The sequence below is a fragment of the Malaclemys terrapin genome, chromosome 5, assembly GCF_027887155.1.
Source record: "Malaclemys terrapin pileata isolate rMalTer1 chromosome 5, rMalTer1.hap1, whole genome shotgun sequence".
Classification (NCBI taxonomy): Eukaryota; Metazoa; Chordata; order Testudines; family Emydidae; genus Malaclemys; species Malaclemys terrapin.
The window spans coordinates 110,155,495-110,174,600 of NC_071509.1; the positions used below are offsets into that span (position 1 = coordinate 110,155,495).

Consider the following 19,106-nt stretch of genomic DNA (forward strand, 5'->3'; position numbering starts at 1 on the left):
ATAATGATATGTACTATCAACTTTAATTTTTTACAATTTTTAACTTTTAAGGCCAGATACAGTCTCACCGGTACAAGCTGGCTGCTTAAATTGACTGGGGTAGCACAAAGTTTCTGGATCATATTCTGGTCAATCTGTCCTTTAATTTAACATACAGCATAAGAATTTAATACCAGTATAAAGGTTGGATCCAATCCAATGACCACTGGGAACTAAGTGACACTTTTTATATAGTTTCCTTCACACACTGTCTCATTCCAACTAATAGAATTGTAGCAGGGAAAATAGTTGGATAGAAATAGTAACGATTGGTTGTGTGACAAATGTCCCTCTTTTCTCACATCAGGACTCAGTGTTTCTCTCCCTGGCATTGAGGGGGACCTGGGGTAAATCAGTCCTACTCTGCAGATTTAATACTTCACATTGACTTATTTACAGGGTAGGGCTTAAGGTTGGCTCAAGGGCTTCTTTAAACAAAAAACAAATAAATTTTTTAACTCCTCCTGGAGCACTGCCTCTTCTTCTGCTGGCTCCACCCTCTTTAAACTACTCTTGGCCCAGCTATTCTGGGAATCAAAGTCTCCCCCCCAAAACAGAAATAAACACAAGATTTCCCCTTGTGGGGTAAAACAGCTCTTGACCTAGCAGAAACATTTTTCCCTCACTGCACACAACCTTTCTGCAGCTTACTTCTCATTCCTCCTCTCCTTTCTCCCTCACTGGAAGAAGTTTTTAAAGATCACAGGCTGCCCTTAATTAGACTCAGGTGCCCCTAATTAACCTGAGATAACCTTTCAGTTAATAGAAGAAAGGGCTTTAACCAATCTAAGACGGACATACCTGCCTTCAACCACTCCTCCAGGTCCACTGGCTCCTTGGATGCTTGTGAGGAGCAGTGGGAGCTGTCCAGGGATCTCTGCTCAGTGTCCCCTTCTGGTTCCCTAGTTTTGGCCCTTTAACCCCCACGCCTGTTCCCGTTATTGCCTTTGTTGTCCCCCAAACTTGGTTGAGTTCTGGGTTCAGTAGCTCCTCCCTAGGCTGGGGGAGGGACTTTTAGCAGTGAACGAGCTAGCGCCCGCCCACGTCCCAGCGCTCAAAAGGACCACACCTCCAGGTCCGCTGGCTCCTTGGATGCTTTTGAGGAGCAGTGGGCGCTGTCCGGGGTTCTCTGCTCAGTGTCCCCATCACGTTCCCTAGTTTTGGCCCTTTGACCCCCACACCTGTTCCTGTTTTTTTTCTTCCTTGTCCCCTGACTTTAGTTGAGTTCTGGGCTCAGTAGCTCCTCCCCAGGCTGGGGGAGGGGCCTTTAGCCATGGGCCGGCTTATGCCTGCCCACTTCCCTGGAATTTCAATAGGACTACACCTCCAGAACTGTCAGGTCTGACTTTTTGTCACAGTTGAGTTACCTATAATGTCACAATGGCTCCATTCAAGAGTGACATGAGCTAATAAACTGACCCCAACAGTCCATAATCATAACTACATGAAACATTTGAAGATGCTGTATTATTCCATAATTAAGATTGTTCAGGCTAAAAATAAAAATCCAACAACTATATAAGTTAAAATTCTTTAAAATATCAATTTTAAAAATTTTCACTAATAAACCTATTTATTTGTAAATTCTCAGAAATTATTTTATTACTCATCCTTTCTAATTGTGAGGATGTTCTATATTCTTTGTTCATGACAAAGAGATTGAAGTACTGCTTTAAGTGGAAAATTCAACCTTAACTTAGGAGTCTCAACCAGTGCCTCCATAAAATACTAAACTGTCACAGTTTGCATACATTATAGCATTTTGTTACGCGTATGTAGACAGTACTGTGACAAATGTGACAAAAACATCTAAGTTCAGGTGCTGAGATTCCCTCACTTCCCTTTGTGGCACCCTTTATGATGCATTTTGTCACTTCCTCCCATCTCAAGCAATGTGTGTGAGTGGAATTTATAAGATGATAGAATTAGGACTCATTTTGCATTCATGGCCAATTATATCTGGTTTAATTTAAAGGCATGGAGTTTTTCCTTAGATAATGTCATTAACATGTTGTAAAAGTTTTTTTGCATAGAATATTTGACCTCTTTAAGTATGCTTGCAAAATATAGGCTGGAAAATATATATTTTTTGTTATCATATCCTCTCTAAAATTATCCTTTAACCTTTTTCAACTTTTATGTTACTGCTAGACACCTCTAAAGGCAGAAAGTTTAATATAGGCAACTCAGGGAAGAAATCTTTTTTGAGATGCTTTTGAAATACCAGCTATTTTTTAGACATTTTACTTGTAAAAGAATCCCACGTAATGTGCAGAATTAGACCTAGCTTTGATGTTTTTGGTCTAGTTTTCAAATTCCTTGCATATATTATACTGCTGGTGTGACATCTCCTCATAGTGTGTGTTTTCTCCAGAGATTTTTTCTGCTGTGTGGGGAAATATAGAGAAATAACTAACTACATTATGGATTATGTTCACTTTTCTAAGGGAAAAACATTTATAGTTATTCTAATATAGAATCTAGACTATGGAGTTTAAATAAGAAGGCTGAGAATGGCAGAGTATACATATACAGCAGCTATTTCTCACAAAGAAGCTTTAGATATTTTTGTTGCTGGAGCTATTATTTTAAAATTACAATTATTGTAATTTTTAATAGACTTTTACTAAGAAGAATCAAAGAAATGTAAAATTCAAAAAAACCCACAGCTACTGTGTGGATATACACAGGAAAACAAATATTTTCTTAACAGAGGCCCAAATTTTTGAAGCTGTGTGCCTATAAATAGATACAAGGCTCCTGAATCTATTTAAATATATATATTTAAGTGACTTGTTTTTTCAAAGGTGCTGAGCACTTAAAACCCCATTGTCTTCCGATAGATGTGTGGGTGCTCCATACATGTGAAATTCAGGCCTTTTATATTTAGGTGCTCAATCTTAGGTGTTAGCACTGAAGTTTTTTCCCAGAGGTCTCTTTCTGTTTCTCTTTCTCTCTCACACACACACACACACACACAGACTTGCTTACTTATGGTGGTTAAAAACATCAACATTATAGTCCACAGTACAAACAGTGGTAACAGCTAGTTCTCCTCTCAGTATGGTATAGTACAAATATTTCTGGGTTTCTCTGCTCTTGCTTCCTTGTCCAAAAGGCAATCAAGTATTTAAGTAACTACCATAAGTGTCCTTTCTGGGATCAGTAATTATTTTTTTCTATTGCAAGAACTTCCTATGTCTTTGCAATCCATCTTTCTAATGATGGTGAGCTGAGATTTTGCCATTCTACCACTACCATTGTATCATTGTTAATAATAAGTTCTGAAATAGTCGATTAATTCCAGTGTACCTACCTCACTTATTCCTCAAAAGAGAAATATAAGAGACAATACAAATTAACGTCCCACTATTTCAGAACAATGGCTAAAAATCTGTTTCCCAAATGTAGAGTTATTTTAAAAACAAAAAAGTGGGCCTGATTTTCAGTAAGTTGATAGGCACGCATTTGCAGATACAATTTAGCTATATGAACATGCAAAACGGGTATTATATTACAGAATGTGTTACCTAGGGAGGTGGTGGAATCTCCTTCCTTGGAGGTTTTTAAGGCCTGGCTTGACAAAGCCCTGTCTGGGATGATTTAGTTGGGAATTGGTCCTGCTTTGAGCAGGGGGTTGGACTAGATGACCTCCTGAAGTCCCTTCCAACCCTGATATTCTATGATTCTATGATTCTATATACCCCTCTAGAAATGTCATGTTCAGGACAGCTACGGAGATTAAAAATGGCTTTAGAGAATTTTAGTAATAAATACTTATGGGAAGGTATGTCTATACTGTAGAATTTTCTTTCCCTGGGGCAGTGTCCAGCTCTCATTATTTATCAGTAGAAATAATCCAAGTGTTTTTTGAAATTCCATCTGTCAGAGAAAATGGGACTTCTCGGTTATGTTAAAGGAAGGTTAAGAGGCACCATTACTGAAATGTATGACGACTACTTGAATTATAAACTTTTAGTTATAAGAATTTGCTCTCTGAGGACCAATTCTGCAAGGACAGCTTTCATAACACTACATATTATTGAACCTTGGAAGTTTGGTAAAGGAGGGTGATATGTTTTATCTATAAACCAGGGACTTTTATAAAAAAAACCTTTTCTTATTTCCATATACAGATTCCTATTGGGAAGAGCTTCCTACACTTCTCCACTGTGCAGCTAAATTTGGATTAAAGAACCTTGCTACTCTTCTACTCCAGTGTCCTGAGACAAGTCAGGCTTGCAGAATAGCCAACAAACATGGAGAGAAACCAGCACATATTGCTGGAAAGCACGGGCACAACGAACTCCAAAAAATCATCCAAGAATTGTCAGTAAGTTTGTATGCTTTTCCACAATGTACATAGAATATGTAAAACCAGCTGCCTACCAGTACTGTTACAGGATAGAATCTTCTTTGAAAGAGGTACTGATATTTGTCAACCCCTAATACTGTTGTCCTTCTCTTTAAAAACATTATGTGCTGGATTCCACCTGCCCCAGCATGGATGCATGACAGGTGGGGCAGGATACAAGAACCTTTCCCACTTTGTGCACTGATATAATGGGCAGCCAGAATGTCAGTGCTTTCAAACCCTAAGTGTAGTGGTATTGGAGGTGGAGGTAAGATAGCACAGTGAGAAGTTGTCTACATGGTGTGTCTAGGTCTGTGCTGCCTGTAGAGCAACAAGCAATCAGAGCCTTGGGACCTTGTGCTACTTTTCTAAAGAGAAAGTAAGGAGATGTAAAAACTGCTTCCAAATTCTCCCCCCAGTGTCTTGAGACACATTCTGTCTGTCTTAACATTCCACAAGGAGAGATTCCTTTGGACACCTCTCTACTCTCACCTTGAGTATAGACCTGACTATAAAAGCCATTCCAGAGCCATAAACAAACAAATAGGGCCTGATTCTATTTCCCGTACCCATACTAAGCAGCTCTTTATTCTACATGCTGTGCAATGGCACTTCTTGTCAATAAGGCACTACTCCACATGAGCAAAAATGATAGAGTATAGCTGTGATGGGGTATACAAACTCCACGCTGGCCAAGAAATGGTTAATGAGAGGCTGTGGGTATGTCCATATGTGCTGTACTCATACTTCTGACTGCAGTGTAGGCATACCCTAAAAGACGTAAAGCAGACTAAGAGTAGGCATAGGGATATGATACATAACCAGGTAAATATTGTGAAGAATTGGCTCAGCTTTGTGAATTGCATGGCTTTTTGTTGTTGTTGATGCTTGTTCTGTTGGGGGTAGATTTTGAGTGACAAATGGCAAAATTGGGAATGCTGGTGAGAAAGGAGATAAGAAAAGGAAGGAGGGACATGCAGGGCTTATCATCTGTCTAGCCATGATGATCAGGCAGGGTTTTATAGGCGTTACAGTAGATGCAAGTCTTAAAGAGGGATTTGAAGGAGGATCAGGTAGTGGCTCTGTGGATAACACCTGAGAGTTTTTTGCATGCATAAGGAACAGCATGGGAAAAAGCATGAAGGTAGTTAAGGGAGAAGCTGACTGGTGGGTAATAAAGACTGGGAACACTGATGAAATGAAAGCATGGCTGAGGTCATGATAAATTACTAGTCTCATTTTCACTTAGCAACCTAAGTCCTACTCAATTTCAATGTGGTCCTAGGTGCCGAAGTCCCTTCTGAAAATGAGATTTAAGCTTCTTAGTCAGTTACACATAGCAACAGTGAGTGGCGCAATGGCTAAGTACCTTTACAAATCTGGGCCCAGCTCCTTAATTGGTGTACACTGGAACAGCTCCCTTGACATCAATGGAGCTGCATCCATTTACATCAGCTGTGGATAATTTTAAATTCTGCAGCTGTGACTAGCAGTTTTAACCGTTCTCTCTCAGGGCCTCTCTTGAGATTAGGTGAAAAGTAGAATTTGACAATTCATAATATTCTGTCGGACCCTCGTTTTGGGACTTTCTAATTTTGTACTAGTCTATTCTGGATCACATTTTTGTTCTCATTTACCTCCTGTCATGCTGTCTGGGGTGGCTTATGACTGTGAGTGCCTGCATCAGGGCAGACTATCAAAAACAGGGCAGACAGCCCAAACTGGTAGTGGGTTCTGTAATTAGATTTCACCAAGCCAGTAACACATATGAACTCCTGGATCACTAGAACAGTCCTACCATGGAGTCACAGACAGTCCTCTTAGCCTCTCCAGTCTATCTTGCCAGCCAAGCAAACTGGACTTAGTGATAAATGGTCTCTTACACCAAAAAATCACATAATATTCAAAAAGAACGAGGAGTACTTGTGGCACCTTAGAGACTAACACATTTATTTGGGCATAAGCTTTCGTGGGCTAAAACCCACTTCATTGATGAAGTGGGTTTTAGCCCACGAAAGCTTATGCCCAAATACATTTGTTAGTCTTTAAGGTGCCACAAGTACTCTTTGATACAGACTAACGCGGCTACCACTCTGAAACCTGACTCAATATTCAGATTGCTTCTAGTCCCAAGAGATCAGCCACTTACTCCAGATCAACTGGTACCCTAGATCTTACACCAAAGATAGGGTTACCATGCGTCCGGATTTTCCCGGACATGTCCGGCTTTTTGGGCTCCAAATCCCCGTCTGGGGGGAAATCCCAAAAAGCCGGACATGTCCGGGAAAATCGGACATGCGGTGCCGGCCGGCGGAGCGGGGCCGGGCCGGGGGCTCGGGGGCTCGGCCAGTGGTGCCGGGCCAGGCCGGGGGCTCGGGGGCGAGGCCGGGCCGGGGGCTCGGGGGCCGGGCCAGCGGTGCTGGGCCGGGGGCTCGGGGGCCGGGCTGGCGGTGCCGGGCCGGCGGTGCCGGGCCGGGGGCCCGGGGGATGGGCCGGCAGTGCCGGGAGCCGGGCTGGGGACCGGCGGTGCCGGGGGCAGGGGGTGGGCCGTGCCTCCTCCCCCCACACCTCCCCTTACTTGCTTCAGGCTTCCCGCGACTCAAATGTTCGCGGGAAGTAGGGGAGGGGGCGGAGACTTTGGGGAGGGGGCGGAGTTGGGGCGGGGCTGGGGGCGGGGCCCCGTGGAGTGTCCTCCTTTCGGAGGCACTAAATATGGTAACCCTACCAAAGACAATGCCTGTAGCCAATCCTGTAATAAACTCTCTAAAGGTTTATTAATTGGGAAAAGAAATAAGAGAGTTATTTACAGGTTAAAGCAAGCAAACATGCACACAAATGAGTTACCATCTAGATCCTAAGAGTAATCTATCAATTCAGAGTGTCTTTCAGAGCGCATCCAGGAGGTAACCCCTGGGGATCTCTGGCTTTGGCGATGTCTACCGTGCACACCGTACTGCTGCAGCCATGCCGTTGTAAGGTGTGCTGTGAGGTCGCTCTTTATCCCCGGGAGAGAGCTCTCCTGGTGACAAAATAAAACCACCTCCAACAAGGGGTGGTAGCTTTGTCGCCGGGAGCACGGCTCCCGCCAACATAGCACTGTCCACACCAGCACTTTTTGTTGTTAAAACTTTTGTATTCAGGAGGATGTTTTTTTCACGCCCCTGAGCAACCTTCAGTTTGGGTTCTCTGGCCCTGTTACAGTTCAAAAAGCAGAAGGGATGAAAAATCTTCACATCGACTGTTTTCATTTCCCTCTTCCAGCATTCACAACGTACTTCCCCATTGGTAGATGGGGACAATTAACAAAGCCTTTTTTTATAATGGCCCAGTTAAATGTTGATAGTCCTCCTGGATGGCTGAGCAGGGGTGGGTGTGTTGGGGGGTAGGGAAACATGGAGGGGTGATTCTTTTGCCTGGGATCAGAAGTTCAGAGCAAACATTTTCCGTTATAAAGCAAAACTTACACATTTTCTTATAGCCTGGAATACAGACATTACAAGTGAGATTAATGCATGCAGCAACTTACAAGCATTTCATAGAGTCTAAACACTAGCTACATTCTTATAAGACTAATACCTATTTTGAGCAAAACTAACATACAGGTGAACTGGTCTTGTCTCCACCTCTGAGTTTTTAGTTCTTAGCTAATGCCTTCAGTCTTGGCAAGAGCTGCATCTGGTGACACCTCCAGTTTACATTAAATGTGGGCAAAACTACATTACAGCAACCATATGAATTAGTGAGACTTGCAAGTATCTGAGTGAGAGCTAGCTTGCAATTTATTCACAGTATCCCAGCTTTTTCTCCGAGAAGACAATTATGTGACAATGAGAAAATATTGCAGCTTACTGTGTTTGTTATAACAAGTTACAGCAATAAGAGTAAGCCAACTTTAATTGGTTATTGCACATTTCATTATTGATACTATATGTGGTATAAATTATTCTAGAAAATCAGCAAGGAACCTGATTTTAAGTGTGTTATGAAAGATTTACATCACGGGATGCTCTTTTTTAAATTAAAGCAGCTAATGGGATATAGCCATATCCCCCACGATCACTGTCAAAGTACTATATTGTATTTACACTCAGTATGGAACAGGAGATTTGAGAGGACTTATAGTGGTGGTGGGGGGGGCGATGTCTTTTATCTTAGAACACTGATTCAAATTCAACTCAGGTCAATAGGTGGCAAGGCTTGGGTTTGCTTTTTTTTGCTCACATGATTTAGTTGTTTTTTAAATGAGAAATGTATGAACAGAAATGAAATAGGGAAGGTCCAAATAAGTCACCGAGATAATGTGCAAGCCTAGAAAATGATATGGCAAAGACATTGGTTGTCATACTTTGCTGAAATGCTATCAAATTAAAATGTTCAGATCCAAAATCGTCAAGAAAAAGTCCTTATGTGGTATGAACAATAGTTTCAGATAAAAAGCTCTGTATACCTCATTCACAGAATATCCAGTTCTGAGGCTGGCGAAACTCCTCCTAAAAAATCAAATGGATGAAGTTTTGCCTGCCTAAGCACATAGCTCCAGCCTGATTCCTACTACATCTCCTGAATTCATAGCTGCTTTTCCACTTATTTTTATGACATACTCAGACTAAGGTCTCATGCAGTTCCTGTGTTACATTACATAACTATATGCTTTTCAATTTGCAGCCAAGTACTGTATCAGACATATGATTTCTGGCTGCAAATTGAGATAGATGTTTTAGTCACAAAAGGTATCAAGTGAAACAGTGGAGTTTGATAACAATCAAACACTACACTTTCTAGTATATCAGGCACTGCAGGAAGAAAGATAAGATACCAGGAATGTGGTTTAACTCAGCTGTTACTTTATTAAGAAAGACATGTGGGAACTATCTGACAATAACTTCTCTAGTGCAGGTCATTTTGCCTATTGTAATCCCTTCCATCTATTGGAGAGCTACCATCAGCCCGCTACCCCATTAACCCGATCACGTATGGGATCCATGAAGTCTTGGCCGACATCTTTAATTCATTCCATTTGAAGAGCAAATGCTTTCAGTTGATTTCACAGCTTTGAAACTTTGCTATTACATACATTCAGTGTTCAAATTAGCTGCTGTAACAGGAAAGGAAGTTTCAAAGCTGTTAAATCAAACTATGGGGATCTCACAGCTTAGATGATGGGAATCCGACATGGTATCTCCATACATGCTTTTTAAATCTTGATTTCCCAATTCCAAAAGTCAATTTGAACATTCAGTTTGCTCAAGGAAGTTTTTTAAACTGGAATAAAAGCATGAAAATTGATCTGCCTATCAATAAGAATGTGTAACTGAATTTTGTGACTATTATGACGAAGTAGCCTACAGGAGATGTCTCGCACTGAAAACTATGATACTGTATCACATGATACATTATTGTAGGAAAACCCCAATGCCTACCCCTCTCTGAGCAATGGCCAGACAAAAACTTTATATAAAAGACAGAATGAAAGTGTGGATTTTAACTTGCTGGGATAGAGAAAAAAGCTGTCTGTCATACAACGAAACAGCAAACATCTTAATGCATAAAATGCAGTGCTATTTACCACATTGTTGAAGAGATGGCACTGTATTGAACGTTAAAGCCACCCTCATCCCAAATTTTCCCTGAAAGAAGCCAATCCCCCTCAAATTTTACATATTAGTGTATCCCAAGGTATAATTTTAGAGGATGTTTATAAAAGCAATTAGAAAAGGAGTATTAAAGTTATGGCGTTATTTAAACCATTTCTTTATCATTGGCATTTTGAAAAATTTCCTAACTTTTTGGGCTTGTCTGTATCTCCAGAATGTCTTTAAATTGTTGTTTCATTTTTCATCCTTGTTTAAATGGAACCCATTTACTGTGGGTTTGTTTGCGTGCGGGGAATAAAGATAGTAATAGTGTGTGCATAACTCATATGGAAGTAGACAGAGAAGGGGTTAATTATGAGCTCATTAATAGAGCAGATTAGAAGCAGGGATACATTTTGTGAGAATTGTGTCAATTGTTTTCTCCAGTTATTTTTCAGATTTTGAAATTTCAACCAGTTCTATTCATTAGGACTTCACGGAGACTACTCACCTGCTTCAAGCCAAGCATATAGATCAGGGCCATAGAGACTGGATTTACTCTTGCCTGGCCCAGCAAGGAATCAGAGCCATGAGGCTCCTGTGCAAGATGGTTAAAGAGGAGTTTAGGTTATGTCTGCACTGCAGAGCCTATGCTGGCATAGCTAGGCTGACATAGCAGATGCAGTGTACACTGACAGAAGGAGTTTTTCTGCCATTGCAGGAACACCATCTCCCCGAACGATGTTAGCTACATTAACAGAAACACTCGTTTGTTGGCATAGCTGCGTCTACTCTGGGGGTTTTGTCAGCACAGCTGTTTATCAGGGGTGTGTTTTTCACACCTCTAGCCAACATAGCTATGCCAATATAACTTTCAAGTATAGACCAAGCCTTACATAGGACTATATTGCTTGCTAGAGACTTCGTAATTAAAGGACTATTTGTTTCCTTTCTCCCCCACCTCCCTTACTGGAAGAAAAAGGCATTTTAGTTGGCTGTTTTGCTTTTTTTTTTTTTTTTCCTCTGTGTCCAGGCTGAAGAAAGCCCTAGTTCCAACTCTGGGCCATATTGAAGAAATGCTTTGTATAGAAGTGTGGATGCCCTGGTGTGGCTGGACAGAGTATTTTAGCTGTTATTCCTTTATCTCTTCTCCCTTTTTCCTGTGACTCACAAGTACACCTGAGATACATACTCGTACAGCAGTACCTAAAGCAATGTTGAATAGTATTTTTTAATAAGAGGAGTTGAGTTTTTATAGAGAAAGAGTATGTTTTCTGGTAGAAGATAGAGAAGGAAGTTGAAAATTGTTGGTTATGCTCCACTGAAATAGAATTTCATCCTGGACGCTTTTTTTTAAATAGGTGGCCAGATTCTGCCACCCCGAGTCATGTTGAGTAATAGTTTACTCCGTGAGCAGTCCTGTTTAAGAAATGGAAACAAAACATTGTGCTGTGAAGGATGTGTGAAAACAAGGGAACTACTTGTGGAGTGAGATACTACTCAGAATAAACAAGATGGCTGAATCTTGCCCAGAGTTTAGTTTGGAAATATATGGTTAAATATGTTGACTGCAGAATATTTCAATGTCCCTGCTGTCAAATCTTCCCTACTGGGCAGTGTACTCTCACAGGTTTTGGATGTTTACATTTTAGCAAATTGTGCAGCCAGTTTATCTATAATGTCCTGTAGAAGATGTAGGGATGCAAAATGAGGTGCGGGGAGAAGGGGGAATCAGGGTAGCACTCCATGTCTGCTGAAAGATTTAATGTGTAATTTTAGAAGTATTAGATCAAACCCAAGAAAAAATGGCTAATTAATGCTATCGGTATTAGTGCATTTAGAACACAAAACACTCTGCTTTTACTGCACTTCTCTAATGGATAAGAATTAAGTCCTATGAAAATAGTGGTTAAGTATGTTGTTGATTGAGGAGCTTCCCAATTTTCCACAAAAGGAAACAGACTCCTCCTGGAATTTTTAGTTGTCGTTTCTGGGGTATTAAATATACCTCTACCCCGATATAATGCTGTCCTCGGGAGCCAAAAAATCTTACCGCATTATAGGTGAAACTGCATTACATTGAACTTGCTTTGATCCGCCGAAGTGCGCAGCCCCGCCCCCCCGGAGTGCTGCTTTACCGCGTTATATCCGAAAACCAAAAAATAGACAAGGAGTAACATTTTTAGAAGCTCCTAACTTCCATTTCAAAAGTAGGTCTAAGTCTCACTGAGAGTCATTTTGGTCTTTTATGTCTTATTATGGACAAAATTCCTCCCTCCAGCATTAAAGGTGTTCTGCTGCTCCATCCACTACAGCACTCTAGAGGTTCAGAGGGCCATAATTTGTCCCTTTCTGTATTTAGTAGTTGATGCTGATTACTACATGGGCCATAATCAGAAAATATATACTGTAGCCCACTTGCATTATATTCCACAGATTCTGAGAAAATTCCAATTAAACAACTGTTTTATTGATTGCTTAATGCAAATAGGCTTACTGATTGTTGGATTTAGCCCTTTAGTCCTATGGGTGGTATCAGTACCATTTTATACAATAATTGCAATATTCATTTTTTGTGTTGGAGTGTCTAGACTGTGTGGTGGCAAAATACTTTTGTTTTTAAAATATTAAAATGATTTTCATCATTTCAGGCTTGGTTGCCTAATTTTGATGAATAAAAAACAGGTTAATTGAGCTTTTTGAATCCATCTAAGTACCATTCTGAATAATGGACTGTAAAAGCATTTTGGATTTTTGTTTGCAAATATAATTTTATGTGTTTTCCTGCTTAATGAATCAGACAAGACCAAATTTATATATTGAGAGTGGTATACATATGTGTTACTGAGCTGGTATAAGTCCTGAATGAATGTGATCTTTAGCAGCTATTGAAAAGCAGTAGGTGCTTGATCCTGTACCTGTCTGCAAAATTCCTATTAACTTCAGTGAGATTAGAATCAGGCCTTAAGTGAATCTGTGACTGTATTTGTTCTTTACAAGACCCTTATTCTTCAGCTAGGTACTGTCACATTAATTGATTCTATCAATTGACATGCCAGAATCTAGAATATTGTTGTTAATTGCTGAGGTTGCAGTAGTTAACTACTCCAGATGTGTCCTGATTAGTGTATAGATATTGGGAACACATCTGTGTTTCAGCAATTATAGATGAGAATTGTTTTCTGAAGAAGGTTGTATATATTTAAATGCCAGGAAAATTCTAAAATGGTGGCATTTTTTCTGAAAGCAAGACCAGTATTTCTTTAATTCTTTAACCAAGGATGAATCTAAAAGACAATGAATTGGCAAATTCTAATCAGGCCCTCCATCAGTTAATGTAAACATAGGGGATTGTGACATCCCTTTCACTAAAGCTGGCAGTCAGTTAAGCTCCTCTCTGGCTGCATTGGTCTGGGCCCATCCTCCCTTCCTGCCTGCTGGCCCAGCTCCACATTCGCATCTTGCCCAGTTGGTCAGCTCAATGGCTCCCTATCTGCTCATGATAGGAGACTCTCAAGTTCTTCCCACCCCACTCACCCACTTAGAGGTAGGAGAAAATCACCCCCTCTCCGCACTCTGAGGGCAAAATCAATCCCCCAACTCAGATTCAATATATATCACCCAGCTTCTTCTCTGGGAGCAAAATTGACTCTGCCCCCTCAGTTGAGGCTGGAAATTGCCCAGCTATTGGAAATTAGGGATGCAGAAGAGACTTGCGGTTGGGGAAGAGAAAATTGAAAGGGGAAGAGAAACTCTCTTAAATTGAAGGAGGATGGAAATCCTACTCCCGTCTGCGGGCTTGAGATGTGGTGGGGGTGGTGGGAGAGGAAGAGAGTGACAGAGACAGAGCGCAGCGGAGTCAGTGGAGTAGCAACTGGGAAACAGACTGAGGATAGGAAAGGAAACAGACTATTAGAGAACACAAAGGAAGTACTGTAATGAAAGACTAAGAGGGAAAGAACAAAGTGGGGTAGGAGAATACAGTGAGGGAATTGAGAGAAATTGTTAAATATGCCATACCATCCATTGCCTCCTATCATCATCCCCTTTATTTGCTTACTACATCCCTACTCTTAAATCCACCTCTGTCTTTAAACCAACACTTCAAACAGCTGTCCACAATTAATTAGTGGTGCATTCCACAAGTAATATCCTGTGAAGTATGCAAGTCCAGGACTGAGTGCTGTTGATCCTGCTTCCTTTTGGCTCAATTGTGCAACTCAAGATGGTGAAAAGTTACAAGAGAGTAACAGTCTGTGAGTAAATGCTCTCCAATCAGCTCTTTACTTATATGTAACTCCCGCTCAAGTCAATGAGACTTTTGCGTGTGGAAGAAATGTAGGATCAAGCTTGGTGTAGGGGAGAAATTCTTTCCTCAGATGCCATGTCCAGTTTCCATTTAAATTCAGTGGGAGCCAAATTTGTGCATCCAAGGGAAGAATTTGAAGCTCAGCTCTACATTTTACATTATCTGGTGCAGAGATGGGGAGTAGAGAGGTAGTCAGGAGAATCTTATGCTATGGAAATTCTTCCAGTCTGGATATTCTTTCTTACAAATAATTGTGCAGGAAGGCTTACTGAGATATGCTGCTTTCCCTCTGAGTAGGAGGACAGTACACTCCTGGCTAATACTTGCTGACACTGGCACGTGCACTTGAGAATGTACTATGTGGGGGCCAGCATGGTAACTTGCCCTCGCTCAAGCTCTGGTATAAGAAAGACCCTATCCTGCTACTGGTGTGCAGAGACACCATTTCCTACAAACTCTTCCCCTGCTCATGCACCACTGCTGCACCAAGCAGATTTTCACTCCTTTATGTGTACATTTAAAACTGACTACAAATATACTCAGGACACGTGTGGCTGAAATGCACAGTAGAAAAAGTGTAGTGTGGTGCATCACTAATTGAAATTAGTGAAGGGGTTCTCAACCTTTTCTATACTGGGACTTCCCCAGCTCACCTCCCCCTCTTGCATTTAGTCAATATCTAGCTGAGATACTTCCTTAGCAATCTGGGAAGGGAAGGATGGTCATGAAGTACCAAAAAAAGACACAGTCTGAGAATACCTGAATGCTAGTGGATCACTTTTATATATTGTACCACCATTCTACAGTGTAATTGTAGACTGCGTCTTTTCTTTTCAGGACTAATGTATTAATGTATTTATTTACCAGTATAAATTATATAGGCATCAGCCAGCTGCTGAGTCTGTGGAAAGCAAAGTCAGCTTCCTTTTTTTCATAGTCATTTCATTATTCCTGCATCTGACTGTATTGTAGCTCAACCTTGTACACCCTCAGAGGGATTCATTCCATTTCTCACCTAATGGGAGGATCCCCAATTTAAACCCATTGCTTCTTCAGTCAAGACGTTATCTCCCTCCTAAGATACAGTCACTTGGTGCTTGTGAGGAATCCATGCAAGAAGAGAAAGTGGAAAATATATTTTAAAAGAGTTCTAAATGTGTTAAATTTGATTGCTATCAATATTTTGTTTAATTATCTTAAGTGCTGCTGCAATAACACTTTGGCCCATTGCTCATCAGCATCAAGTTGCTGGGAGTGTATGTGAGAGAAAAGGATCAGTCAGATTTCTGGCATTTGTGCTATTCCAACAGTGATAACTCAGCAAAACCTGCTGGGATTTTACTCTTTCAACAAGATTTTAATATTCAGAACTGTTGATGGTTACATGCATCCTGCAGTACGTGGGAGTTACTAAGCTGACAGTGAATAAGATAATGTGATATTGTTAGATGCCTTTTAGTGGCTAGATATTTACAGCCCTTATGCAATTAAATCGGATTCTGAGCCCAGATTCACTGAGGATATTTGTACAGTGCAATTAGACATTCGCGGCTGGCCAGCTGACTCTAGCTCACGAAACTCAGGCTAAGGGACTGTTTAACTGCAGTGTAGACTTCCAGGCTTGGGCTGGAGCCTGGGCTCTAGGGCCCTGAGTGGTGGGAGGGTCCCAAATCTCAGGCTGCAGCCTGAGCCTGGAAGTTTCCACTGTAATTAAACAGCCCCAGAACCTGAGCCATGGGAGCCCAAGTCAGCTGGCACAGGCCAGCCATGAGTTTTAAATGCAGTGTAGGCATAGCCTGAGAGATTTGTGAATGTGGGACGAGTATTAGGCAACCTTGGGCCATGTCTACACTAAAGAGCTTACAGCAGCACAGCTGTACCGATGCAGCTGCGTCGCTATAAGATCTCTCATGTAGCCACTCTTATGTAGAGCTCTCTCCCATCAACATAATTAAACCACCCCCAACAAGCGGCAGGAGAAGCTATTCCGCCGACATAGCACTGTGTGCACACTACCACTTATGCCAGTTAAACTTATGTCAGTCAGGCAGGTGTTTTTTCACACCCTAGAGCGACAAAAGTTTTGCTGACATAACTGCTAGTGTAGACATGGCCTTGATCCCATGATTTGGGTCATATATTCCATTCCACAGGATCCCTCTCTCCTAAACAGAATATAGGAGCGTTTTACTGATGCCGCCTTCCAATGGCGCACTTGCGTACCCTTTCTCTCTCATAGAATCATAGAATATTAGGGTTGGAAGCAAAGCCGTAACTGGGTATTTTTGCACCCGAGGCAAGAATATAAAATTGCGCCCTCCCTCAGGGCCGGCTCTTTGGTGGCGGGTCCCTCAGTCCCTCTTGGAGGGAAGGGCCTGCCGTCGAATTGCCGCCGAAGAATGAATGAAGCGGCGGCGGTAGAGCCTGTGATTTTGTGGGGTCTAACTCATGACTTCTGACTGCTTGGGCTGGTAATGTTGCTTCCAAGATGGTCTTTGGTTCCAGTCCAGTTCCAATCCAGAGAGGGACTCTGGTTAAGAGAGGAGGGAGGTGCTGGATATCAGCAGTGGCCATTAGGGATCAGCATGTGTCCTGAGAATGCTGGGAGTTGAGGTTTGCAGGGCAGGATTGGGGTGGCATGTTTGTAGAGATTTTGGTGGTGCCCAGAACCCGCCCGTGCCCAAACTCCGCCCCCCCTCACCCGCCCAAGGCTCTGGGAGGGAGTTTGGGTGAGGGAGGAGGTCTGGGGTGCAGACCCTAGGCTGGGAAGGGGATTGGGTTGCAGGTTCTGGGAGGGAGTTTGGGGATGGGAGGGGTGCAGAGGGATGGGGTGCAGGGGTGAGGGCTGTGGGTTGTGGCTGCAGATGAGGGGTTTGGAGTGTGGGAGGGGCTCAAGGTGAAAGTAGGGGGTGAGGGCTCTGTCTGGGGCTGGGAATGGGAGATTTGGGGTGCTGGAGAGGCTCAGGGCTCGGGCAGAGGGTCAGGGTGTGGGGGGATGAGGGCTCTGGCTGGGACTGGGGATGAGGTGTTTGGGGTGCTGGAGGGGCTCAGGGCTCAGGCAGAGGGTCAGGGTGTGGGGGGATGAGGGCTCTGTCTGGGACTGGGGATGAGGTGTTTGGGGTGCTGGAGGGGCTCAGGGCTCAGGCAGAGGGTCAGGGTGTGGGGGGATGAGGGCTCTGGCTAGGACTGGGGATAAGGTGTTTGGGGTGTTGGAGGGGCGCCGGGCTAGGGCAGAGGGTTGAGGGTGCAGTGGGTGGGGATGAAAGCTCTGGCTGGGGGTGTGGGATCTGGGGTGGGGCAGAGCTGGGGATGAGTTTGGGGTGCAGGCAGGCTGCTCCAGGACAGGGGCCAGAGAGGAGGACTCCCCCTAGCCCTTTCCCTGCCGGAAGCAGCAAGCTCTGGTGGAGGAGCCCCTCTTTCCTGCCCCCCCAGCAGCACACTCACCCTCACCACTGTCACTGCATGTGCTCCTAGGGCCCCTCTCAGGTCCAGGAATCTCCCCCCTCCCCCGTGGTGGGTGCTGGGTGGTGCTGCGTGCCCGTCCTCCCCTGGTGTTGCCCCTGACTGTAGCCTCACTGGGGGTGAGGGATGGGGCTGCCTCCTTGCCCAGCATGAGGCAGGAGTGGTGACTGCAGCTGGGGGGGTCCCCTCTGCTGCTGGAGGGTCCCATTGGAAAATGAAAGGGTCTGAGGGGGAACGGCAGGCTCAGAATCAGTCTGCCCTGGCAGTCGAGATGGGGGGGCACTAGGACCCTGCAGCAGCAGTTGCTGCAGGGCAGAGACAGGGACTCTGCTCTGGGCAGGGAAGGCGGGGGGAGGGGGGAGCAAGTCGGGGCCGGGAGACACTCGGGGGAGGCGCGCGGGATGGGCGGCGGGGGGGAGATCACTTGGGTTTTTTAATATCCGTGCCAGCGGCTTTTTTTTTTTCCTCCACCACTTTCTGCACCCCTCGGCTTTGTGTTCCGGAGGCAAGTGCCTCACTCGCCTTGCCCTTGTTACGGCACTGCTTGGAAGAGACCTCAGGAGGTCATCTACTCCAATCTCCTGCTCAAAGCAGGACCAAAACCAACTAAATCATCCCAGCCAAGGCTTTGTCAAGCCAGGCCTTAAAAACTTCTAAGGATGGAGATTCCACCACCTCCCTAGGTAACCTATTCCAGTGCTTCACCATCCTCCTAGTGAAATAGTGTTTCCTAATATCCAACCTAGACCTCCCCCACTGCAAACTTGAGACCATTGCTTCTTGTTCTGTCATCTGCCACCACTGAGAACAGCCTAGCTCCATCCTCTTTGGAACCCCCCCTTCAGGGGCTGCTATCAAATCCCCCCTCACTCTTCTGCAGACTCAATAAGCCCAGTTCCCTCAGCCTCTCCTCGTAAGTCATGTGCCCCAGCCCCTAATCATTTTTGTTGCATTCCGCTGGACTCTCTCTAATTTGTCCACATCCCTTCTGTAGTGGGGGGACCAAAACTGGACGCAATACTCCAGGTGTGGCCTCACCAGTGTCGAATAGAGGGGAATAATCACTTCCCTCGATCTGCTGGCAATGCTCCTACTAATACAGCCCAATATGCCATTGGCCTTCTTGGCAATGAGGGCACACAGCTGGCTCATATCCAGCTTCTCGTCCACTGTAATCCCCAGGTCTTTTCCTGTGGAACTGCCGCTTAGCCAGTCAGTCCCCAGCCTGTAGCAGTGCATTTGATTCTTTCTTCCTAAGTGCAAGACTCTGCACTTATCCTTGTTGAACCTCATCAGATTTCTTTTGGCCCAATCTTCCAATTTGTCTAGGTCACTCTGGACCCTATCCCTACCCTCCAGCATATCTACC

General features: G+C 43.6%; 1 protein-coding gene across 2 annotated transcripts in view; it reads left to right on the top strand.

The window, feature by feature from the left end:
• BANK1 (B cell scaffold protein with ankyrin repeats 1) overlaps window positions 1-19,106 on the top strand; it is a 305,120-nt gene that overhangs the window by 105,695 nt on the left and 180,319 nt on the right. For both annotated transcript variants that reach the window (XM_054030861.1, XM_054030860.1), the window contains exon 8: window positions 4,176-4,372. In XM_054030861.1, coding sequence (XP_053886836.1) covers window positions 4,176-4,372 — 197 coding nt within the window. The remainder of the gene's footprint in view (window positions 1-4,175; window positions 4,373-19,106) is intronic.